Source organism: Zea mays, chromosome 2 (assembly GCF_902167145.1).
Source record: "Zea mays cultivar B73 chromosome 2, Zm-B73-REFERENCE-NAM-5.0, whole genome shotgun sequence".
NCBI classification, from domain to species: domain Eukaryota; kingdom Viridiplantae; phylum Streptophyta; class Magnoliopsida; order Poales; family Poaceae; genus Zea; species Zea mays.
The window spans coordinates 238,315,503-238,340,601 of NC_050097.1; the positions used below are offsets into that span (position 1 = coordinate 238,315,503).

The 25,099-nt window shown below is 41.8% G+C and overlaps 2 protein-coding genes across 3 annotated transcripts; one reads left to right on the plus strand and one right to left on the minus strand.

The window, feature by feature from the left end:
* Window positions 1-8,583: 8,583 nt before the first annotated feature.
* LOC100501699 (uncharacterized) lies at window positions 8,584-13,743 on the plus strand. The gene is given in 7 exon segments (NM_001196374.1): window positions 8,584-8,676; window positions 9,008-9,861; window positions 9,952-10,035; window positions 10,581-10,823; window positions 11,787-11,954; window positions 12,095-12,208; window positions 12,904-13,743. Coding segments are annotated over 6 exon segments (1,932 nt in total). The 5' UTR covers window positions 8,584-8,676; window positions 9,008-9,054; the 3' UTR covers window positions 13,420-13,743.
* Window positions 13,744-15,829: 2,086 nt separating this feature from the next.
* Window positions 15,830-23,606, minus strand: LOC100194138 (uncharacterized). 2 transcript variants are annotated; one of them, NM_001371639.1, is made up of 18 exons: window positions 23,289-23,523; window positions 22,970-23,067; window positions 22,771-22,821; window positions 22,214-22,327; window positions 21,927-22,127; window positions 21,730-21,831; window positions 21,407-21,514; window positions 21,106-21,336; window positions 19,949-20,199; window positions 19,679-19,850; window positions 19,138-19,293; window positions 18,991-19,041; window positions 18,626-18,766; window positions 18,346-18,546; window positions 18,118-18,249; window positions 17,860-18,033; window positions 16,685-16,924; window positions 15,834-16,280 (listed from the first exon to the last, which is right to left on the minus strand). In NM_001371639.1, the coding sequence occupies exons 1-18, from the start codon at window positions 23,335-23,337 to the stop codon at window positions 16,086-16,088; spliced, it is 2,667 nt and encodes an 888-aa protein (NP_001358568.1). In that variant the 5' UTR covers window positions 23,338-23,523; the 3' UTR covers window positions 15,834-16,085. The 2 variants fall into 2 exon arrangements, with proteins under 2 accessions (XP_035820459.1, NP_001358568.1); XM_035964566.1 differs by lacking the exon at window positions 18,626-18,766 and having other exon boundaries at window positions 15,830-16,280; window positions 23,289-23,606.
* Window positions 23,607-25,099: the final 1,493 nt, after the last annotated feature.

Genomic DNA, 25,099 nt, shown 5'->3' on the forward strand with positions numbered 1-25,099 from the left:
GAAGAGGAGAAGCTTTTTGAGGAGAAGAAGGTTGTGAATCCTTACATTGCTGGATTTATCAAGTCAATGGCAAAATCAAATACAGAGAAGATTACTAAGGAGATACTAGAGGGCCTGTCTGAAGATACTGGTGGTAGTGACAGTTATGATGCGGAAAGTGGGGGCGAAGATTCTGAGGATCGACCCTGGAGACCAAGTCATGCAATTTTCGGAAAATCTACCATCAAGCAAAGTCACCTCGAAAACATGAGGGGAAGATACTTTCGGGATATGTCTATTGTGAGGGCTGGCGGAGACAACAACGTTCCTGCGCCTGAGGAGAACGAAGTTGTGATTTTCCGAAGCTTCTTCAAAGCTGGGCTTCGGTTCCCACTGAGCAGGTTTGTAGTTGAAGTGCTGAAAACCTTCCAAATCTTCCTTCATCAGTTGACCCCCGAAGCCATATTGAGGATGGAAGTCTTCGTCTGGGCAGTAAGAAGCCAAGGGATAGAGCAAAGCGCGAAATGCTTCTGCAGCATGCACGAACTTCTGTATGAGACGAAGACCACGGGTAAGGAACAATATCACAACAACTTCGGTTGTTATGGATTTATCGCCCGTCCCAACGCAAGCCACCCATTGCCAACATTTCGAAATAGATGGTCCGGAAATTGGATGGAAGAATGGTTTTATGTGAAGAACGACCTGACAGCGAGGGAGGACATCAAGGAGGTTATTATGCGCCCCATATGGTCCAGCTTGGCCTTCGAAAGCCAAAGGTTGAAATTGATGAAGCCGCCGAAGCATGTCAGAAGGCATTTGGTACTGTCTGCTTCTTTATTGGTACGAGAGATTTGATTCAAGAGCACATAGCATTCAGAGTATGGTCGCTTGTAGAGAGCTGGGAAATGCCGAAGGAGACCATAACCAATTCTAGCGAAGGTGAACTGGTCCAGCTGAAGTATACATTCAGATATGGGGATAAATTTGATGAACCAAACGATGACTAGCTAAAATGCATCGAAGTTAAAAGTGATGAACTGCTTGGATCATATTCCAAGGCAGAAGATAATGCATTATCCACATCCTTCGTAAGTCGGGGAAAGAAGAGATTGAACAGAGTTTTTGATGATATTGGCTTTGTCTACCCCGACTACCGCTACCCGCTGCGGGGACAAGGGAAAAAGAGGAAAACTTCTGCTTTGGACAGCCCAGATAGGCCCATGCCGAAGAGCAAAAAATTGAAGGTTCTTACCCACCGGTCGTGTTACATTGAACCGGTCGTGGTACCTGAATTTGACGAAGGGACCTCCTCGGTTGTCAAAATAAAAGAAACCATTGCTCCCGTGCATAGGACTGAAGAGCCAGCTATAATGCCGAAGGTGCCTTCAGTCAAAGTAGTTGAAACAAAGGTTGATAAGGCTGATAAGCTAGAAACTGAAGAAACAACAAAGATGCCAGAGGTTTTGAGCCCTCTAGAAAAAGCCACAGTACCGAAGGTACAAATGGGTTCCGTCGTAACTCCTAAGAGGAGGGGAATAGTAAATGTACTGGATATGCTAGAAACAACTGAAACCTTGAATCCCGCTTCTACAGGGAAAGTTGCCGAAGTTCCCAGGGTGCAAACCGAAGCTGATACTAAGCAGATAGAAGTCGAAGCTGGAACCGATGCTGGGCCTACAGAATCCGCTGAGAAAAAGCCTGCCGAAATTGTAGAAAAGGCAACAGAAGAAAAGGCCACAAAGCAAATTTCGGCTGAAAAGGTTGCATCTCCTGCTTCCGAAGCTTTAAAAGAGAGTATTGATTACATCATTCGCCATGCTTCGGGAACAGGACTTTCTCAGGAAAAAACGAGAAGCACAACATTATGCCCAAAAATTGAAATACCCGAAGGGGGCCTTAGTGTTTAATGGCAGCGGAGAAGAAGATTTTCTATACTGTCTCCCGGATAATAAAGAGATATCCATTTGACGGGAGATAGGTAGAAGCGTCGGATTCCTGAAGTTAGAAGATGGCCTTTCAGTATTATCAAAGGATGAGCTCGCTGACAGTTTGACGTATAATAGCATAAAGGTATAAAAACTAATTTTGTATTTTGAAAACGAAATACTTTATTTGTTTATGCTTAATTTTGTCCTCCTCTTGCAGGGCTTAATCCTTAGCAATGCCCTTAGAGCACAGAAAAATATTGAAGATGAAGGGTATACAATGGCTCTGAACAACCTTCGTTCAGAAGTAATCGAATTAAGGAATGAAGGTCTGGAAAAAGACAAAATATTGATTTCATTGGTAAACAAAGTGAAAGAAGATGAAGCCAGTTTCAAAGCTCAAGCTAACATTCAAAAGAATGAGATCGAAGACCTTCGGAAACAGTTGGCCGAAGCCAAGGAAAAATGCGGTCTCGTAGAGGCCAACCGAGATATTAGTGAATATTGGAGAAATTATTTAGAGAAAACAGTTGCAGAACTTCGCGCATCCAAAGAAAGATGCTTCGAAAAATCCCTGGGCTACGTGGAGAAAATAAAGGCTAGCTTCGCCAACGTGGGCGCCTATTCCAACGAAGATAACTTTATATGAGGCGACCATGAAGGCGTCATCGAATGGATAAGCGGAGAGGCTGAATCTTTTGAAGAAATTTTAAGTGATCATGGGGATGTCTGCGCATTCTCTGGTGCAAGAGGAACTTCGGCCATCTTGGAGAAAGCGGGTTGCGATCATGTCAAAACCCTGGCCTAGGCCGAAGCTGCCTTCTCTGTGGATGACACAAAGGATCCCTCAGCCGAAGCAAGTTTAATGGGCGGAAAATTCTACACTGACATCTGGGCAAATGGCGGCTGAGAAATGGCTCACGAAATAATAAAGAAAAGTGAAAAAGATATTCATGACGCTCGAGAAGCAGCGAAAAAACTGAGGAAGCTGCAGAACGCGAGAGACGGATAGGTATTGTTTTGTGGCCTTTAGCTTCGTCGTTTGTTTTTATGACTTCGAACTGATTAATTTTTTCTACTGCAACTGAACTATCTCCTCCACCGGAACCGCTCGACCCCCTGGCCGACCCAGAAACAAAGAAAGCAATAGAGATCATTAATATAGTCGAACCTATTGTTGACGAAGTTGTTAACAAGTTGTTAAACGAAATTACGGAAAAGGTCCTGAAAGAGGACTGATACTTATTGTAAAAACATTTTTTAGATGATCAATGTAGCTTTGTTGTATCAAGACTGTAATATTCGATGTGCATATTTTTGAATCTAATATGTAAATTATTTGTAACTCAGTTCTTTGCGATACATGAAACTTTATATACATACTGTTTTTTAGCCTTCGGCGAAAAAACACCTTCCCTTTTTTTCAAAAGAAGAAAATCTGTGCTTCGTGAAAATAACCATGCTTCGTAAAAACATCCCAGCTTCGTAAACAAAGGATCCCTTCTTTTGCAATAGAGCTGGCGAAGCTGTATTTCTCAGCCAACTTTGTGCCTTAGCACATTTTTATTTTTTATAAAGCAGTCTCCGAAGGTCGACTTCGTATTCAATTCGTATCATCGGTACAATATGATGTATGATGTGATGCTATGCGGGATTATGTGATGATATGATGCGAATGATGATGCTAATGCTGAAGATACACACCCACACGCCCACACTGGAACACACCATCTCTGCGTCCCCTTAGGAACGATCGAAGTCTCTTTGCCGTTTATTTTTCGGCTTCACCGCTTATTTTTCGGTGTAAGTTCTGCATCCCCTTAGGAACGTCTTTTGAACTTCTTCGCCTTCTATTTCGGCGATATCACCGTTGACTTTTCGGTGCAAGTTCTGCATTCCCTTAGGAACGTCTTTTGAACTTCTTCGCCTTATATTTCGGCGGTATTTGGCTCTACATTCCCTTTGGAACGACTTTTGAGCTGAAAACTTACAAATCGCTCCCTTAGGAACGACTTTTTGTAGCTTCGGCAAAACTTATGCTGCGCTCCTTTAGGAACGATTTTTTGTAGCTTTGACGGAATTTTGGCTGCGATTTTTAGCTCTGCATTCCCTTAGGAACGACTTTTGAGCTTCAGCAATTTTTTGAGCTTCATAAATATTTGAAGAAGATATATTTCATTCTGATAAAAGTGAAACTATTACAAGAAATTAAAACCAGTTTTGTATTGTTTGTTCCTTATTGAAAAACAAAATGACATAGAACATAAAAGTACTTCAGGGGTAGGATATTGCTCAATAAATGGGCTTTGATTCTGGCACAGTACTATTGACTGTGCGAGCTTCAGATTCCTCCCTCACTTCACGTTGCTGCTGAGGATACTGGCACCCTTCTGGCTGGCTTCGAGAGTAAGTCGGCTGTAGTGGTGGTGGAGGCGGGAGTTGTGGCCAGGAAGCCTGTGAGTGGCTAGCCGAAGCAACAGAAGCTGTGGGATGATTGCCCACATACTCTGGTATGTAGGGAGAGTGGCACGAAGCAGTGTGCAAGACCTGCTTCGGCTGGTTCTGCCGGGCTTCGGCTTCTGCTATCTCCTTTTGCTTCTGAATGGTGATTTGGCACATTCTTGTAGTATGGCCCTTGTCCTCACCACAAAATAAGCAGTAGATCTTTCTAGGCTGATTTCTAAATCTTCCCCCGAAGCCCCTGGCGCCTCTTCCCCTTGGAGCTGGTGGCCTGAAAGAGCTTTGTTGTTGCCCCAAAGATTGTGAGGTGTATTGCGACCTCTGAGGCTGACTTCATTTGTCGTCACTTTGAGTGGAATTATGGATTGACCTGACATGCCTCGGGTGGATTCTTCCTTCGAAGCCCCTGGTCATTTCCGAGAATCTGTAAGGTTCCTCCCTTCTTTGGCGAAAATCGTTGTCAGCCCGGATGTATTCATCCATCTTCTGAAGCAGCTTCTCCAGAGTTTGTGGGGGTTTCCTGGCGAAGTACTGAGCAGTAGGTCCTAGCCTAAGACCCTTGATCATGGCTTCGATGATAATTTCATTGGGTACTGTAGATGCTTGTGCCCTCAAACGCAAGAACCTTCGTACATACGCCTGAAGGTATTCTTCGTGGTCTTGCGTGCATTGGAACAGAGCCTGAGCTATGACCGGCTTCGTTTGAAAGCCTTGGAAGCTGGTGACCAACATGTCCTTAAGCTTGTGCCACGACGTGATAGTCCCTGGCCGAATAGAAGAATACCATGTTTGGGCTACATTCCGGACTGCCATGACGAAGGACTTCGCCATAACTGCAGTATTGCCTCCATACGAAGATATAGTTGCTTCGTAGCTCATCAGAAACTGCTTTGGATCTGAATGCCCGTCATACATGGGAAGCTGAGGTGACTTGTATGACGGGGGCCATGGTGTAGCCTGCAGTTCTTCTACCAAGGAAGAAGCATCATCAAAAGTAAAGATATCATGATTAAAATCATCATACCATCCATCTTCATTGAACAAGCATTCTTGACGAAGCTCTCTATGTTGGGGCCTTCGATCTTGTTCATCTTGAGCAAGATGATGCACTTCTTCAGTAGCTTCGTCGATCTTCCTTTGAAGATCAGCCAGTCGCGCCATCTTCTCCTTCTTCCTTTGTACTTGCTGATGGATTATTTCCATGTCCATGATCTCTTGGTCCAACTCCTCCTCCTAGAGTGTTGGACTAGTAGCCTTCCTCTTTTGGCTCCGGGCTTCTCGGAGAGAAAGAGTTTCCTAGTTTTGGTCCAGTGGCTGCAGTGTAGCAACCCCTGTCGCTGAAGCTTTCTTCTGCGGCATGACGAAGGTCAATGCTTGCCGAAGGTGGTCGAAAAGGGTTCACCGGAGGTGGGCGCCAATGTTGGGGACTTGTTCTCAAATGCTATGAGTCAAGACCAAGGCAACACAGAATGTTAAATGTTAATGCCCTTCGTCCTTTAAAGCATTATTTCCCTTAGGATATAATAATCTTCAGACGAAGGTTATGAAGGACATACCTTCATAAATGCAATATATGTTAATAGAAGAAGAAACATATGAAATATAAGAAACAGCGTGAACAAACATATGATGTTATTAATTCATTTTCGTTATATTATTTTGATAAGGCAAAAACAATATTGAATTACAAATGTACCTTCGGCTTGACAGAAGGTAAAAATACGGGCGTGACGCAGAAGTGAATACAAGTCAGCGTGAACAGTACGGGGGTACTGTTCATCTATTTATAAGCACAGGACGCAGCCTGTGAGAAATTACATTCATGCCCTTTACATTTATTATTGACTTATAGACAATTCTATGAGGACTAGATAGTCTTTTCCCCTTTAAGTCGGTTCCTTTTTCCGCCATTTAGTCGAAGCTCCCCTGCGCGTAGCTTCGGAGCAACTTCAACCTTCGTCACCATCATGCTTTTTACATCATACATGCTTTTAGCCCGAGTCCAAAGGTACCTGTTCATATGTCACACTTGGAAGATATTGTTAAATCACGTTTTTGAGGACCTTCGGAGGACGAAGGCCCCCAACAGTTTTGTACTATTGGAAACCCAATACAGAGCGCCTGACAACCAGAGTTGTAACGCCTAGAGCTTGGATTTCTGTGCAAGAACATGCCATTCCATCTATAACAAACTTGTAGCCCTACATACAAACTACAATTCTGCTATAGAGATCTTGCTCAGTTGCTTACTCCTTTGAGCATGAATCAAGCCTAAAGTTCTTCAAAACTCACTGATAGTCAATATTCAGTCTATGTATTATCTGACAGCCAGACTTTAGGGCCAATTATCTCCACTTTTTGTATAACAACAATGCTTAATCCCTTAAGCAAAGTTGTACTCCTATAGTAGCTCTAGACTTTTGATATGTTGACCCTAGGCAAAATCTATGTGTTTTTAGATCTACAGAGCTCCAAAGTTAGCCTGACTCATTAGTTTTCAGACTTAGTCACACATGAGCTCTAGAGTGGCTTTTTGCAAATAGGCCCAATTCACATCTTTTGACTTGGAAATCCTCAAATGTGTGAACCTTATGCTTTAGGTACCCTAATTTCATAGTTTTTTTTTGCACTTGGGTCCAAAAGTGTGCAAAATTTACATATAACCCCCTAGGGTTTCAGTTTGGGGTTTTCAGTGGTCTTTTTAGGGTTTCTGGCACTTCTAGGGTTTGGGTGCCACTTAAGTCCATTAGGTGGGATATCTTATGATTATTTCTTATGAATTTTGAAGTTTTCTCTCATTTGGCTTTATTGACACTCCTAAGCCTGGTTTAGGGTTAAGTACCCTAACCTAGGGTTACTAACATACTAAGTCACATCAATACAACTTGTTTGAGATTTTTGCCTAGTGAATGCACTCTAAATGTAACAAACACATGATATGCTAATGCTCATGATGTTATGCTCACGTTTTAGTGACAGTAACACCAGGGGTGTTACACCTCTAGTCGCTTGTCGATCGCCCAGGGATGCGTGCCATGGAGTAGGGATGCAAGGGCTAAGGAGGGAGTGATATGGGAGGGGGTGCCGCTTAACTGTGTCGCCATCGTCGGACACTCTCTTCCCTGTCGTCGGCCGCTGGACAACACTCGCTAGATAGGCTCGACAACATCGTTGTGCAGGAGTTGGGAGTTCGGGGCTGTGAGGGTGCGGGGAGGTCTAGCGTTAGCCTACGCCATCAACGTCATGCTCACGCATCAAGCGAGAGGTAAGCTGGTGGTGGCCGTGGATGACAGTGATGTCTCTGGCTCCACAAAAGGGCCTCTAACATAATGGTTAAGACTTGTGAGTAGCATCTTCTAGGTCCTGGGTTCGATCCCCCTCGGGGGCGAATTTTAGGCTTGGTTAAAAAAATCTCAATCCTCCTGTTGTGCTGAATCCGCTCCCGAGTTACGTCCTGCGCGCCACCCTCCGGCTGGGCCGTTGCAGAGTGGGCGGTGACGGTCCGCTAGTGATGGGGGACAGGGTTCGGAGATTTTTTTCGGTCAGGACCATGTTTCGGGCTCTTCTTAATATAATACCAGAAGGACGGTCTTTCCTTTCCCGACCGAGTGATGTCTCTGGCCCATGCGAGGTCATCATGTGTTCCGTGCGTGCGAGCGTATGTGGTTGTGCATTTTGTGTGTAATCGGTGACAGTAGTGGGTAGTTACTCCTTAACTTCACGAGTTTATTGAAAGCAACGTTTGTGAGAGACCCCTTTTGCCGTTTTGTGAAAAATGTGAAGTTACCCAACTTCAAGTTTTTTTTGTGAAGCCGAGTTGTTGAAGTTGGAAGTGTTTGACTAGATATTTATAAAGTTGTGTTGAATTTTGTGAAGTGAAACAGTCTTAAAAATCCCTAAGTCTGAACGTAATTTGTTCGATGGATTTAGTTGAGTTTGTGAATACGAGATAATTTGGTTAATTGAGTTTTATAAAATTTAAACAGAAAGATTATACGTTGATGATATAAATATAGATAATCCTTATCCACCGAGAGAGAGGGAGGGGAATAACCGTATGCGCGAAGCGCGGGGGCGGGCGCGGGGGCGCAGGGATAGAAACTACCACTATATAGATAAGCGATGCGTCAGGCCTCTTTGTTCACCTCGGCTCTTTCTCGCTTTCTTTCTCCCGTTCACGCCGGCTCTACCTGCGATAGGTTCGTCTCTCTCGTGGCAACGACTGGCCGCCGCCCTCGCCCTCGCCCCCGCCCCCGCGCAGGTTCCCAGGTCTTCGCCGGTCCCTTCGCCGCCAAAGAGCACCCACTAGGCATGCCTACCCCTTCTCTTCTCTTCTCTTCCTGCTGTGCGAAACGAGCACCCAAACCCTAATTTCAGCTATTTGGTTATTTGTATTCGGATCTGATCTACTACTGGTGTATACATGTATTGCGCCTACTAGTTTAGATTTGTTTTGCAAAAATTGTCGGGTGTACGACATGTCCTTTACTGGTTCCGCCCCTGCTTGGCTCAAGCGCAAAAATCATACTGGATTTTAGATTTCTGTACTGTTTTTATTGGTTAAATTCTACTGTATCCTCATTTTTTTCTGCGGTTCACTTGCCCCTTTAGCTACAATTTGCGTCAAAATTGTGTTTCAGGTTAAATCTGCCAGCAGGACATCTCCATCAAGTGACTGGTGCTAATTATGCGATCTTCATGGGCTGACTCAGTTGCGAACGCCGAGGAATCGGCGCCCGCGACTGCTGCTGCTAACGGCTCTGTTGCAAATCATAGCAACTCGCGCCCTACGCGCAGCTCCTACGTGCCTCCTCATCTCCGTGGCCGCTCAGCTGGTGCTGCTGTTGGAGCTCAAGCAGGCTCAGTAGCACCAGCACAAGGTGGACCACTGCCATTGGCTGCTGCACAACCTTCTGGCCAGGGCGCTGTTGTTGGTGGCCCTCGCTGGGCTGGCATTGTGAATGGTGGTGGTGGTGGCAGCGTTGGTGCTCCTCGCCAGGGTTATGGTGGTGGTGGTGGGGGCGGAGGCCGTGGTGCTTGGAACTCCCGTCCTGGTGGTTGGGACCGCAGAGACCGGGAGCCAGATCCGTTTGCCAAAGCCGAGGCTGAAGAAGTTGACTTCGACGGCCAGGAGAATACTGGCATCAATTTTGATGCCTATGAAGACATCCCTGTTGAGACCAGTGGCCATGATGTGCCTGCACCAGTCAATACATTTGCAGAGATTGATTTGGGTGATGCATTGAATGAAAATATCCGGAGGTGCAAGTATGTGAAACCAACACCAGTGCAGCGTTACGCTATCCCAATCTCCATCGCTGGGCGGGATCTCATGGCCTGCGCACAGACTGGATCCGGAAAAACCGCCGCATTCTGTTTTCCAATCATAAGTGGGATCTTGAAGTCACCAAAGCCACACCAGAGGTCACGGAGTACAAGGACCGCTTGTCCTCTAGCTCTGATCTTATCACCCACTCGAGAGCTCTCAGTCCAAGTATGTCAGACCAATAAACATTTAGTCAGTAGTACTTTCTTTAGATCTTTCTAATCCTGATAGTTTTTGTTCTAACTATTGATGACTTAGATCCATGAGGAAGCAAGGAAGTTTGCATACCAGACTGGTGTCAGAGTCGTGGTTGCATATGGTGGTGCACCAATAACTAACCAGGTACCCATTTTGTTGATGATGTGTTCCTATTGTGATTCCTGGTATTTTAATTGCTGCATATATCTTCACCTATTTTATGTTTGGTAGTTATTGTGGTTCCTTCCAGTTTAAATTATAAATGATTTTTTCACTATGGAATTTTAACAATATCTATTACCGTAAACTTTATTTGTTTACATTCGTATTGTACTGTAAGAATAAAGTGGAATTTACATGGCACTTAGTGTAAAATACTGTAGTTGTATTGTACTGTACCTCAAGGAAGAAAAGTTGCCTTGACTCAATGCTATTGGAGAGTCAACATTGGTTGTTCTAGTGTAACAAAAATAGATACAGAGTACTCTTTGCTAGTCTCCATGCCACATCAAGTATATATATCTCTGGATATGAAAGGAAACATGTCTTGAATCACTAGTTGCATCATTATTTTTTATGTATCAGAATGTTGTGGCTTGTGCTGCCATTGAGTTATAGACTTTTGGCCTATAGCACTTATGCAATGTGAAAATCATCGTATTTTTAATGTATTTCTTGAAACATTGCAGCTGAGGGAGTTAGAGAGAGGTGTGGAAATCCTGGTGGCAACTCCTGGTCGCTTGATGGATCTGTTGGAGAGGGCTAGAGTCTCACTTCAAATGATAAAGTATTTAGCTCTTGATGAAGCTGATCGGATGCTTGATATGGGTTTCGAGCCACAGATACGTAAAATTGTTGAGGGCATGGACATGCCTCAACGTGGTGAGAGGCAGACAATGTTGTTTAGTGCGACATTCCCAAAAGAGATACAGGTTTCTTTCTTTCCTGTTTTCGTTTCACCCTTCAATAAATGTCATGTATTCTGTTGTTTCTATTGTTATGGTTTCATACACTTGAAACAACCAATGGATATGCAGTGTCTACACTGTATGAGTGCATGTCTAGTTGTTTATCTTGTGATTTCTTTCATCACCATGGTTGTGTTCTTGGTACACAAAAAATTGTGTTTATGGTCAGCTCTAATGTGATCAATCATTGCGATCAATCATGGTTTAATCAGAAAACTATCAATTTAAGGAAGATCAACCCTATATATTTTTTTTATATTTCTGGCATAGTGTGTTTTTTGTACTAGGGTCTGACTAATTGTTTTAGAGCTATGGAGGCTATTTTTGCATTTGCTGAGTTTCACAACTATGTAAGGGTCACCATAAAATGTAGGCTTTTGCCGAAAATATTTGTTCCTTTTCATTTTCTATGGAAATCTTTTATTATGAAGTTGTAAAGAAAGTGAACGCACATTCTGTCCTTATTTACCTCTTCTATATACTTCCAAAACTTCTTTAGTACTATCATTAATCTCTTGGAGAAGTGCAACACAGGTAATTGATGGTAGGGGAAAATGGTACGATGGCATGCCTCAAATACGTGGATTATATGTACTTGGTTACCCCCCGCAGGTCGAGTTTTTTCATATAGACTTGGTTACTATGTAGGGCTCCTTTGGAATGTAGGAATTTCATAGGTATGGCATAGGAATTTTACAGGAATTAGTTAAAAAACACAGGAAAAACGTAGGATTCGAGAAATTTACTTTATTCCAACGAGGCCCGTAGTAGTGTTTGCTAAAGCATTTTGTGGAATGAGGGTTTTTCTTACTCATTAGAGACTGTTTAATTTCTGCTATTATAGGATCTTTATCACAAGTTGTTTGCTGTAGAATAGTTTAGTTTTATAAGAATTGTATGCTGAATAGTTCATATAATGTTATGCAGAGGATGGCTGCAGATTTCCTTGCTGATTACATCTTTCTTGCTGTTGGGAGAGTTGGTTCAAGCACCGATTTAATTGTTCAGAGGGTGGAGTTTGTCCTCGATTCAGACAAACGAAGCTACCTCATGGATCTTATTCATGCACAAAAGGCTAATGGCACACATGGAAAGGTCTTATATTTTTTCAGAATTTGTTATGTTCCTAAGTCGAACCAGATTGGGTTGAAAGTTTCTACTATTTTGTGTCTTATCATTTCCTAACTTGTTCTCAGTTTTCATGGCACTTTATCTTTTTTCTTTGTTGGATGCAGCACGCTCTTACATTGGTCTTTGTGGAGACAAAGAGGGGGGCTGATGCCCTGGAGGACTGGCTTTTTAGAAATGGTTTCCCTGCAACTAGCATTCATGGAGACAGGACACAACAGGTAGATTGGAGGTTTCATGGTTTGACTACCTTGCATGCTTTTTACATTGCAACTAATAGCACAAGTGCATGCTTAAGATACAATAGTGTATGTAGTGCAAATTGGATTTGTTTTAATCTTATCTTTGTAAGATAATAATATGAGTAATTGATTGTGCAATTTGATTTGTTATTATTACTAGTATATCATTAGAAAAAGAGTACATATATCAGAAGCAATTTTGTTACCTATGTTTTTTTTAAATTATTGTGTATCTGCTAAATGAATAAAGCTCAAAAATCAAAATCTGAGCATTCAATAAATAAACTCAAACTCTCAAGTTTGTTTTTTTATGTTTCTTCAGTACGGTAAAAGTTGCCATTGATGTGTACGTTTGAAATTTAAATTATTATTTTTATTGGATAGTGTTATTACGGTATTGGTTACATCTAGCAATTGGAATACAAAAGAACACATCTTCTGGCCCTATTATTTTATTTACCAAAAAATCACTGTTTTCTTTGGTGCTCTTGGATGGAGAATTAATCATTCCAGTACAATTCATGAGTAGAAAGGTAATGAGTTGCATATTTATAAAATAGATTCACTTTTCATCCACATGGACTCCTTTATTTTTAATGCTATGGCTATTATTGTAATCCTAATGTTCGAGATTCCTTGATATTTGACCATAGCACTGTTTGTTCTTTATACAGGAAAGGGAGCATGCCCTTAGGTCCTTCAAGAGCGGAGCAACTCCTATCCTTGTGGCGACTGATGTTGCTGCTCGTGGTCTTGACATACCACATGTTGCCCATGTGATTAATTTTGACCTCCCTAATGATATAGATGATTATGTTCATCGGATTGGAAGGACCGGACGTGCTGGGAAATCTGGTCTTGCGACTGCATTCTTCAACGAGAGCAACACTACGCTTGCAAGGCCATTGAGTGATCTCATGAAAGAGGCAAACCAGGAGGTTCCTAAGTGGCTTGACGGGTACGCTGCCCGCTCAGCCTACGGAGGTGGAGGTGGTAGAAACCGCAGACAAGGTAGTGGTGCCAGATTTGGTGGCCGTGATTTCCGGCGAGATAGGGGCAGTGGTGGTTCCTACGGAGGAGGTGGTGGTGGTGGTGGAGGATATGGCGGATCATCAGGATACGGTGGTGCTTATGGCGGCGGCGGCAGCAGTGGCTATGGTGGTGGTCAGAGTACGAGTTCTTGGGACTGAACTGAATTCTGGTTAGAAGTGAAAAATGGGTCAACCTGTTGGGTGTGAAAAATGGGTCAACCGTTATCGATTAGTCCCTGTTGGATGGAGCGAATGCCTGAAATTTGTTGCTTGACTTGCGAGTACGGTGTCAGGAGGTTTCCCAGTGCCTTAATCTTGCATTTTGTGTTGTACTAGGGATTGCTTATGTTATTATCTGAATTGGTGGTTTCTTTTCTACGCCTCATGCTTGTGCTGTCTTCTTCACAAAGTATCTTGTGCTAACTTCTGATCATAGATATAATTTCATCTAGGTCTCATTTATATCAACTTCTGACTTTGACCATCATCGCTGTCAAAACTTCTTACACATACTTTTATGTAGATATACCTCTGTTCTCTCTGTGTTAGATAGTATATTTTTATAGACATTTGCTGTTTAAGAGTAATTTTTTCAAAGGACAAATAACAAAAAATAAAATCTTTTAGTCCCAAACAAAGTTGAGGTAGATTAGAGTTAAATTTCAACGTAAGTCATAAATCAAGGTTTAATTAAGGTTTAGTCATGTAAATAATTTTGATGATAGAAGTTAAGTCTCAAGTGAAAGGTAAGGTAGACGAGAGTTCAAATTCAAAATTCAGCCATATGAATAATTATGATGGAATGATCTACATTTGTCATGAGAGGAAAGTGTTCAGATGTTTACGGTAGGGATTATATTTGTGATTGTTCAGGTTGTTTATAGTTTTGATCGGAGAAGTTGATATTATCGACTTATCGTTCTCAGGTAGCTCAGCTTTGCTTTTACTTCTCTGTCAATCTGTGCTTTAGAAATTTGGCGAACGCCGACTTCGCATTTGCTACGAGCGTGACATTGTCATTTTGTTATTCCCGTGATGTTATTCATTGGCATTCGGATCAATGTTATCTCTTGCTCTCAGAAATTTGAGATAAAATAAAGTGAGCTCCCACTTTTGGTTTGTGCGTGAAAGGGTCTCTAACGTAATTGTTAAGGCTTCTGATTAGTACCTCAAAGTCTCGTTATGTTTCTCCTGCTCTCGGGTTTCGTACTACGCGTCACCCTTTAGTTGTGCCGTTGTAGATTAGACGGTGATGGCCCGCTAATGATGGGTCAGAGTATTTTTTTTGGCTGAAACCATATTTCAGTCTCTTCTTAGTATAATACCTTACTAATACCGAGATGACAATTCTCTCCTATAAATTGACTATCTCTATACTCCATCGGTTCCTAATTATAAGATGTTTTGAATTCTCTATCAGTTTTATAAAATGTTTTGAATGCTCCGGTAGTATATACTATCTCTTTCAAACGATCTTTGATCTAAGACTCATTTCCTAATTACAAGTTGTTTTATGTTCCTCGGTAGTGTATATTATCTTTCAAACGATCTTTGATAAAAGACATAGCACCTCTCACCCTCCCATCATTGTTATAGACTGAATTCATGTCTTGCATCAGTAAAACTATTTCATTATTACAGGAAGTTATAGAAGAATCTCTCTTGTTTAAGTGTTTTAGTTGAATTTTTGGAAGTAAACATAGTGCCAACTTAATGTTTTCACAACAGGATTCGAAATTATTTTCGGTGGCACAAATCTGTGGCCGAAACCATTTTCGGTGTGTTGCGAGAGCGGCGGTACGAGTGGATGAGTCAGGGACGGTGGTGCTAGCAAATAAAAGAGAAAAAGGATGACTAGACCGTAGTAAGCTATTATTTTCGACGAGTGGTGTTGTCCGCCGAAAATAATGACTCTTTTGAGCGGCTATTGTGACCGATGAAAATAGCTATCTATTTTCGGAAAAAAATTTGGTGCAGCACTGCTGCAAACCAGAGTGTTTGCAGCCCTCACAAAAAGAAGGATAGACCCCACCCGCAGCAACAATAATACAACTAAAACGTTATCTGCTGGACCTGCAAGTGGGGTCTATCCTCCTTTTTGTGAGGGGCTGCAAACCACTCTGGTTTGCAGCAGTGCTGCACCAAATTTTTTCCCCTATTTTCGGCGGCATAGAGTTTTTATAGTGTTTGGGTTCCTAAGATGATTTTGCTTCTCTAGATTCATAAATTTTGCAGCTACGCGATTGTGCAGCAAAATCGTCCTCCTGTTTAAGTGTTTTAGTTCTCTAGATTCATAAATTTTGCAGCTATGCGATTGTGCAGCAAAACAGTAAACATAGTGCCAGCTTATTGTTTTGGGTTCCTATTATAAGATGAACTCAATGCTTTGGGTTCCTATTATAAGATGATTTTGCTTCTCTAGATAAATAGATTTTGCAGAGATACCATGGGTAGACATATAACAAAAATTGTCCAAAAATATCAAAACGTCTTAAAATCTAGAACATAAGTAATATTTTGCTACTAACGCGCAATATGCAAAGAGGGCTAGAGGGGGCTATATGCTTCATTTTACCATCAAAACTGTACCTGAATATTATTGCGTATACTATTATAAGCATCAGTACATAAGGAAAATTGTACAGATCCAAATCAACCAAAAAAAAACTGATGCACTGTCAAAGGAAGAATGATGGTGCGACAAATGATGGATTCAACTGGAAACCAGACTTACATATACTAGAATTAATTGAATCCCCTCAAGCTTCCCGTAGCATGCAAGTCAAAACAAAAAAAGAGTAAAAAAAACGATTCTACTATTGTTTTTAGCCATTAGCGACAATTTCGTGGATCTTGTCACTGATCTCTGGATCATCAGATCTAACTGCCAGCTTCATGGCCACCTCCTTCGGTGCACTGATTCCAAATGAAAGTCTCACCAAGACTTTCACGTTGCCAATAAACACACCAGAGAGCAGACAAGTGTGCGACCTTGAATTGCTTGGGACCACGTCAGTCCCCTACAAACCAATGGTGAAATAAGTAACCATTTAACGGTGAAAAAACAATGCTAACTCCTGCACTGGGCATAAATATGTGAAACAGCCAGGATTCCAAAATCACGGCAATAACCATTTGAGCTTTTGGTTGCTTGAACTATCAATACTGCTAGGTTATATAGAAATTCAAAAATTGACGAGTATCAGGGAAGGAGATACAGCTTAAACTTCTTAGTGCCAGGTCTGCTAATTGGTACAGGCCTTGGAGTTTATTTAAAGGAAAAACTTTAAATCCGTCAACGCTGATCTCCACATGAGGTAGAAACCACTATATAACTTTTTAAAAAAAAATTATTACAAATCAACTTATTATATATGACCGTGGCATTCGTTTGACAGTAAAAAGAATGATAAAAGAGACTAACCTCACAAGGCTGCATGCCAAGGATGCTTATAACAGCACTTACAGCCTCAGCCAAGCTCTCCCTTACTCCAAGCCCATACTCATCAACTCGCTCAGTCTCTGGATCCATGTTTTCCCAGGCATTTCGGAAGTTAGATACTCCCACCTTCAACATATAATCAGCAGAAACTATTTCAAGATCTTCAAGCTGGTACTCATCCTCAACACCATCATCTTCAGTTTCACCCGTGGATGGATCAACCTGAAACAAAACAAATGAGTTAAAATCAACAGATTATTGTTTGCCACTTCAAATGGAAAGGCATGAAAGCATTTCACAAATTATCTGAACAGATCAAGTACATATATGTCATATGATGATATTTATCAGAAGAATACAAACGCAGATGAAAATCCCAGTTTATTGTTTGCTCCATTCCTATTTTCTGGATGTTTAGTTTCCAACGAAAGAGAAGCAGAGCAGCTCCTGGAGTCTCCAGCCGGGGATATACCCTAAATATTTGGGATACCCCCACTCCACCAAAACAACCGGACGCGAGCGCTCTCCCTCTACTCCCCCCTCCACACTCATGGTTCTCCAACCAAATAAAAAATGGAGCGGCTCTGTTCTACTTGCCAAACATAGAATGGAGCGGCTCCATTCCAGTTGGCTCCCCAACCAAACACACCCTTGGTGCATTTGCAAGGAGTCAAGGGCATTCAACTAACAAATTATCAATTTCACTGGGAAGTCAAAAGAACCGTGAAGCTCAATATATTAGTGCTTGAAGCAAGAAATAAGATAGAACTGATCTCCAGTTCAGCACATTTTAGGTACAGATCAACCAAGGTTTAGACAAAAGAAAAACTGTATTATGTTAAATCAAAGATTACAGATAAAAAGTGAGTTCAACCATGATTACTGGTATGACTAACAAAGGACCTTAGGCTGGAGAACCAGATAGTTCCAATTAAATTATCATGTGTTACTGTAAACTTCCATACATGCCTAGCTCAGCTTTTTCCCTGAGGAACAAAAACTGGGAGTGGAAACTTTTTAATATAAACATCACAAGTTAAACGTGAGACACTGACTTCTGGAGTAGACAAGGTGTCAAGATGCTTTCATGGCACTTCTCACACAAAATGCACATAAAAATATATAAGATAATGGGGAGCGGCAAACAAAATATATACCTCCTTAACAATGAATTTCAGGATATTTGAGAACTTGCCAGTAGCAATGACACCTTCTGGCTTCTCAAAAGCGACAAAGGTCTGCCCAGGAGAATCATATGGTAATGATTCTAAAGGCTTCGAAGCAACTTCTAAAAATTCATCAGCCTCAGAAGCATCAACAAAAACAATAACCTGTGGAATTGAGGAGTTAAAAGCAATGAATCATAAAAACACATCATATTGCTTTTAAACCTATGCACAAAATAAGTTACATACCTGTTCAAGCAATTGTTCAGGAATTGTATTGGTACAGTTGTATTGGAGCACAACATGTCCATCAAAAATATGCTTCACAACATTAACTGAGTATTCAGTCTCAGCTTCAGTCAATTCTACAGGTGCAGATGACTGGAAGTGCGAACAAAAAGTTACAACACATCAAATGAGATTCAGTCAGGTCCATAATGCCCATCTTCCATAGAAGGACAAGTAATATATACCAACCTTAAAAAGCTTTCCAAAATCAGCGAATTCGGGAATGGACGAAAGAAGCTTCTCATACGAAGCATCAACTGTAGAAACAGGGTCACTGACAGCAGATGCCGGACCTGCTGATTTCTTGCCTGTAGACTTTTTCTCCGCAAGGGGTTGGGATTTTGTCTCCTTCGGAACAGATGAAATATCAAAAGGTACATCCGAAGGTTCCTGTCAACAAGTTATGCTAACATAAGATGCAAGGATAATACAAAAAAATCAAGATTACATTGAAGTGGCCAAGAAATACATAATTCCGCAGACTCGTCTCCATGTTCACTAATGGAACATCAAGTGAGCCGAAGAGAAATTCATTCACATCCTTCTCTGTCTCACCAACTGTAGCTTCCCCACCTAACAATTTGAGGTAAAGGGTTGCTCTGTCGCGCACCTACAAGATAAAAATCAGGCGCCAGCAAGGAAAATACTTCTATCTGAAAAAGAATAATAAAGCAAGGCCATTTATTTAAATTTATTTTTTGCTTTACAATTATCACTTAAAAGTTAAAATGAGGTAGCAAAACAGTAAATGAGGAATGCACACCATGGAAACGGTCACTGAATCATAAAAAACAGAACAGATAAGTATCTTCATGGTAAAAGTTCTGCACTAACCTCGTCATCACCATCAAACAGGCAGCGTCTCAGGAGCACAAATATGCGAGGCTGGATAAAAAGATTGCAAGTGCAATGGACATTTGACAGATCAGGAACATTGCAGAGCAAGGACATCATTGAAGTAAAAAAAAAACATGCAAGTACCTTGAGTGAGTCAACCAAGGCACCAAACTTTGCCAATGTGCTGACTGCACTAGCTCGAACTGTAGCATTTTCAAGTATCACCCTATTGTATATATAGCGTATGTATTTACTGGGATCTGATGTTTTTGGGCCTTCATTTCCCAAAAAGTGAAGTATCTGCCGCAGGAGTAAAAAGCAATTTGATTACAATGAAGAAATCACCTTACCTACTAAAGTAGTCCATGAATAGATATTTTACTAGTCCATAATGATACATGTCAGTGTTAACACAGGAAAATACAAAATGAACTCAGTTGCAAGTTTAAATTCAATTAGCTCATTATATCTACAGAAGCAGAAAATAACCATCTCTAGACAGCTCACAGCAGAAGATATATAATTAAAAATAAATGTGTTCAGAAGTCACTAATTCCATTTGATCAGCTTATTATATGTACAGAAACAAAAGAAAAATACCATTTAGACAAAAAAAAAGATAATTAAATTGATATCTTACAGGTATTTTCCAAATTACATGCTTGCAGAATGATTAATTGATTACCTGAGTGGACAAATAGGTGAATTCACAATCTTCTATGAATTCGCATAAGTGAAATAAACCGCTTTCCTTTGCATCAGGAATATCTCTAATGAGTATAATAATTGAATCAACTATGGCTTTCTTATACTCGAATCCACCCTCTTCCCGTAGAATATTACTCAAGAAGTTCATCCTAAAACAGATAAATGGAAATTAATGCTTATAGATGAAAAAGGTAGTTTATGATATTTAACAAGACTAGCGCAAGAAGACATGCTTCTATATACATACAATGAGCGATATTTCAGAGGGAACTTCAAGCACAGAGATCTTATTGCTTCAACAACAACAATCTTAAACTCATCAGCTATGTCTGACATAAAGTTGGTCATCTGTTTCATTAAACGATCAACACTTGATTCGTTGCCTGTCTTCAACAGTGTTGTAATCGCAAGGGTTGCAATGCTCCTGTTCTGATCAGAGATTAAGCTCTCCATGTCTATGTTACAATTTGTGACAGCCAAAGGATGAGTTGATGCAACCTGTACAATTATTCACACGAGCAGTCAGTAAATATAATTGAATAACAACGATTCTGACAAGAATACTACAAGAAATCTGTGTCGTATTATCAATAAGGAAAGTGTTAATCCAACAGCAAATCCAGAACACTAAAACAGCTTTCCAAAAGGGAAGATGAATTTTCCACAACAGTCAAACCACATAGGAAAATACTGTCCTAGTTTCAAATAACATGATGAAAATACATATGATCACCAAATAAACGATAAGTAAAAGATAACTTAATGTTACACTCTTATCACCTGTTGCTCCCTATATGCAATAGAAACAAAAATAACAGATTCAAATCATGTTAGGTAAAAGATGTCATTCTGAAATGTCTGATCTTGTGTCAAACAAATGGCATCGATTCAGTCCAGTAATCAAACAACATGTCTTTGTCCTACCCAAGGATCGGCTGTTATGGATCACAACCAATAATCAAACTAGAGCCCAGGATCCAATGAAATAGTTGTTGAAGCACAAGCGTATGTAAACATGACTGAACAATCAAGGAGATGATAGATCAGCAATCCTATCTTCCAGCTATATTACATGGCTACTGAGAGAATTTAGAGAAAGCACAAACTGAATGTTATGTTAAAAAATTATTTAGATGCTCGAGATTTAAAGCTTAACTTCTTAGGTAACCATTCATGGAAAATACAAACTCCATCTCAAACCAAAATAAGTATTAACTATTAGGAACAGGATGAAACCAATATTGCTGTGTTATTATATTTCTGCAATGAAAAAGAAACCCAGACATTTGAAAGCCAATGATTCTGTATTGGAAACTAATACACAATCAAAAGTTCTAGTTAAATGAGAAGAGCATAATACCAAGAACAGCTAGTGTAAAGAAATAAGCAGGGCATCAGATCAACCTTGTTAAGCGTGCGAACAGCAGCAAATCTGAGAACAGGTTTGGATGAACTTAAAAACAACTGCAGCACAGTAATTGCAGGTGTAAGCTCTCGGCTTGTGACACCATTCAGTTCAGTAATTGCTCTTGCAGCCTCAAGTATGACCATTTCAGCTTTGTTCCGGAGACAGGACTCAAGGAAATCAAAGAAAGGACGATCTCCACCTTGGTTCACACCAGACTCTCTAATCACCTGTAGATGCCTCATATTTCAGATACTGGTGTTCTATTTACATTAGATCTGGCAGATAGGGAAATCATACCTGGCTAGTGTAGCGAATAAGTAGGCACTGGGCCAAAGGAGAGCGAACTGAACCCCTGGTCAAGCTAGTGACAAGTTTACTGACAGCCAGCCGATCATTTTGTCTAATCTGAAACATCAGGTAGATGAGAATATAACTTATTTGTGCATTAACAAAGAACTTGAGCATATCAAAGTGCTCCATGTTGCAAAACTAACAGACAAACAAGAGCTTACTAATTAAGTTTTTGCCAAGCGTGTAATTCATTTTACCATTTGAGGCTGATGATATTATAGATATGCCTATCTATCCTACTTAAAAGAAACACCAAATGTTTAACTCACTTGGTGAAGGAGAGCAAGGGCATGAAACTGCACAAGAGCAGCTCTTGACTGCACAGCCTCTTGAACTTCATTGCTCCATCTTTTTACAACTTCCGGACTTGTCTGCCAATAGTACAAACATGTGGAAAACATAATAAAAAAGAACTAAAGCTGCCACAAACTAGTAACAATATATCCAAGTGGAGCACAGGACATACTTGAAGCAAGTAGATGCCACTAACAAGGGCTGCACTGGCAACAACAGGATTCTTGTCAACAATGGCTTGCTTCAAATACCTCTCGATTTGGGTGAGAAGAGTTGAGTCGATAATACGACAAAGAACTCTAATAGCGTTTGCACGGTACATATCGGTTTTGCTATTCATGTCCTTCATCAAAGAGCTTGTTACTATGATGACCTACACCCAATAGATCACAAATGGAAGTCATCCCCACATTCCACATTATTTGCCGAACCACATAGTAGCAACCAATGTTCACCAACCTCATCGGCGGAAGGTGAGAGTTCCTTGATCATGAGGTACACCATCCTCCTAAGGCCCACATCTTTAGACTGGAACAGCTTGGTGGTTGCAAAGAAGACCTCTGTAGCCTCAACCTGCAATTTTTTCCACCCATATAAAACTATCAAGTAGCACAGGCCCTGGACTAGAACACAATGACCAACCTACATTTTTTCCACTCATATAAAACTATCAAGTGGCATAAGTCCTGGACTAAAGCACATTGGCCACACTAATGTATTGAGGAAACTGCACCACATAACATATGAGTATATGTACTTTCGGGTTCCCTTTGTACTTGTAGTGTTTGAAACACACATTCGGTCTACTCTGCACAATAAGCTAGCAAGTAACTCCTCACCTAATGTTATTAAGGGTACCAGGTGTTGAACCTAACTTTGTAGGTACCACTTTTTAGAGGACGATAAGTATGGCCAAACTTCACACTAATTTTAAATATATGACGAGTACCGGCAATCTGAATCTAAAAAACTAGCCAAATTATGATCGTGGTAAGATAAACTATGTGCCACTGTACCTTGGTAAAGGTGTCACCCTGGTTGAGCAGGTACAGGAGCTTGGTGATAACCTGCAGATACAGGAAGAAATCATGAGAAACCACACGTCATTTTTGTGAGCCCTCGAATGCATTCGAATCCACAATCGCACAAGCTTGGAGAGATGGTATCGCGTGATCCTGTGGGGAAGGGATGAAATACGATTGTGCAGACAGGCACCTGGCAGCATCGACGAGCGTCAAGCTGAGGGTCGTGGAAGACGCGGGCCTCCTGCAGCACGGCGCCCTTCTCTATGCCCAGGAATGGCGAGTAGTACTCTGGGGCAGTAACCAAGCAAGCGAACAATCAGCCAACAGCAATGGCGAAGGGCGCGGGATCCGGGCCGGATCGCGACAGATCTAGGGCGCAGCGAGCACAGATCTGGGCACATACACGCGCACACGCACGCACGCACGGGCACACACAACTGGAGGCCCACACGGGCGCAACGAAGGAACGAAGCGGGACAGACGAGAGGCGCTGACGCGCGAGCGCTCACCTTCCTCGTCGAGGTCGTCGTCCTTCTTCACGACGAGCGGCTGCGCCATGGCTGCAGCTGCTGTCGGAGCGACGCACGCGCGCGCGAGAGGGCGCCCGAGCCGGCGGCGGCGCTAGGGGTTCCCCCGGGCCCGGGCGGTGGCCTCGGTGGATTTGGAGTGAAGCAACGAGGAGGAGGCGCAGGAGCTTACAGGAATGGAGAAGCGTGCGGCATGGATCTGAATCTAGCGCCCCCGGGAAACGACTGGGAGAGACAGGCAAGGGGTACCGGACCGTTTTTTTCTGCAATTTAATCTTTTCAAAAAAATACTTTTGATCCTAAAAGGATTATTCTTGTTTTTTTTACCTTTTGCTCGCCAGTACAAACCATGGCTATAGGTGTACATTCGGACCATCCGGCCCGGCCCAAGCCCGAAAAGACTCGTATTGTTTGAATTTCGGGCCGGCTCAGCTCATTTGAATTTCGGGCTGGGCTGGCCCAGCCCACGGACCTAGCCTACGACCCGACCCGTAATTGCTTAAACATGTCAGACTCATTTCGGACGGCCCGAAATTATAAAAGCCCGAAATTCACATTAGAGCCCGAAATTCAATTTTTGGCCCGAAATTCAGTTTTTTGCCCGAAATTTACATCAGGGCCCGAAATTCACATCATAGCCCGAAATTCAAAACAAATTTAATAAAACAAATAAAAGATAAGACAAATAAATTTGACCAAAAGCAAACTTAATATTTGTATTAAGTTACTAGAGCTATGCAATGACTACCTTGTTTACAAATCATTTTGTTAGAAAGGAAAAGAGTATAATCAGCTCTATATAAAGTTTGTAAGTTCAGTTCATTATTTAATGTTCATAACAAAAATAAAATTACATCACATACTCTAATTCAAAGGTACAAAAAACATCTCTATCTTTGTATTCTTTATCAAGTAAATGAAAGTGTGGAATGAATGTGATTTTAATAAATATATGTGCCTTTTCGTGCCTCTATATGGGCCATTTTGTGCCCGCTCATGGGCCGCGACCTCGGCCCAAACCCGGCCCGATATATCGGGTCGTGCCGTGCCTGGGCCGTGCTTTTTTCGTGCTTCGGGCCGGCTCATCAGGCCCGACCCAAATGTACACCTATAACCATGACGCCAAGGTATGGAAAGCCATGCTACACTGGCGTCTACATGGTGTCTAGCTCAGCGCCACAGGTTATAGCACCGAGGTCGCAAAAATACAATAATAACCATCTAGATTGACATGTGACGCCAAGCTAAGCACCAACGTAGCATAGCGTCATATACCTCGACGCCATAAGTCATGACGTCGAGTCGTGTTACCTTGGTGTCGTGTCTTGTGGCACCGAGCAAGAGATCTAAAAATAAAAATAAAACTTCCGGGGGCAAAAGTATTTTTCGAAAAAGGGTTAAATTGCAAAAAAAATCGGGGGTACTAGACTACCGGTAGGTGGTAGCAAGCACCCTGACATCCTGTCGGTCGTTGAGCGGTGTTTCCTTTCCTACGGATGAAAAAAGACATGGACACTGATACCTAGATCATATAGGCATATAACTAGCGCTAACGTTGCAATCTCGCAGAAGGAAGTGGAGTGGGTCAGAAGAGAGGTCGATGGCGACAACAACGTGAAGAGAGGGGTTGGCTGCAACGACGACGACGCAAATGAGGGGAGATGACGGCGGGGATGTGAGAGAGGGGGCATCCTCGAGAGAGAGAGGGATGAGAGATAATCCAAATAATATTATCCATTAGATTTGAGTGAGTAGGAAGGGAGGGGGTTAGCCATCGATTTGAATTGTTGTTT

Excerpts from the sequence above, each read along its gene's own strand:
- LOC100194138 (NM_001371639.1), bottom strand. The coding sequence starts at position 23,337 with ATGGCGCAGCCGCTCGTCGTGAAGAAGGACGACGACCTCGACGAGGAA. Across the intron at positions 22,328-22,770 it reads AGGGTGACACCTTTACCAAG|GTTGAGGCTACAGAGGTCTT; the intron begins GTACAGTGGCAC and ends AAAAAATTGCAG. Across the intron at positions 18,250-18,345 it reads ATTTTGGAAAGCTTTTTAAG|TCATCTGCACCTGTAGAATT; the intron begins GTTGGTATATAT and ends TCGCACTTCCAG.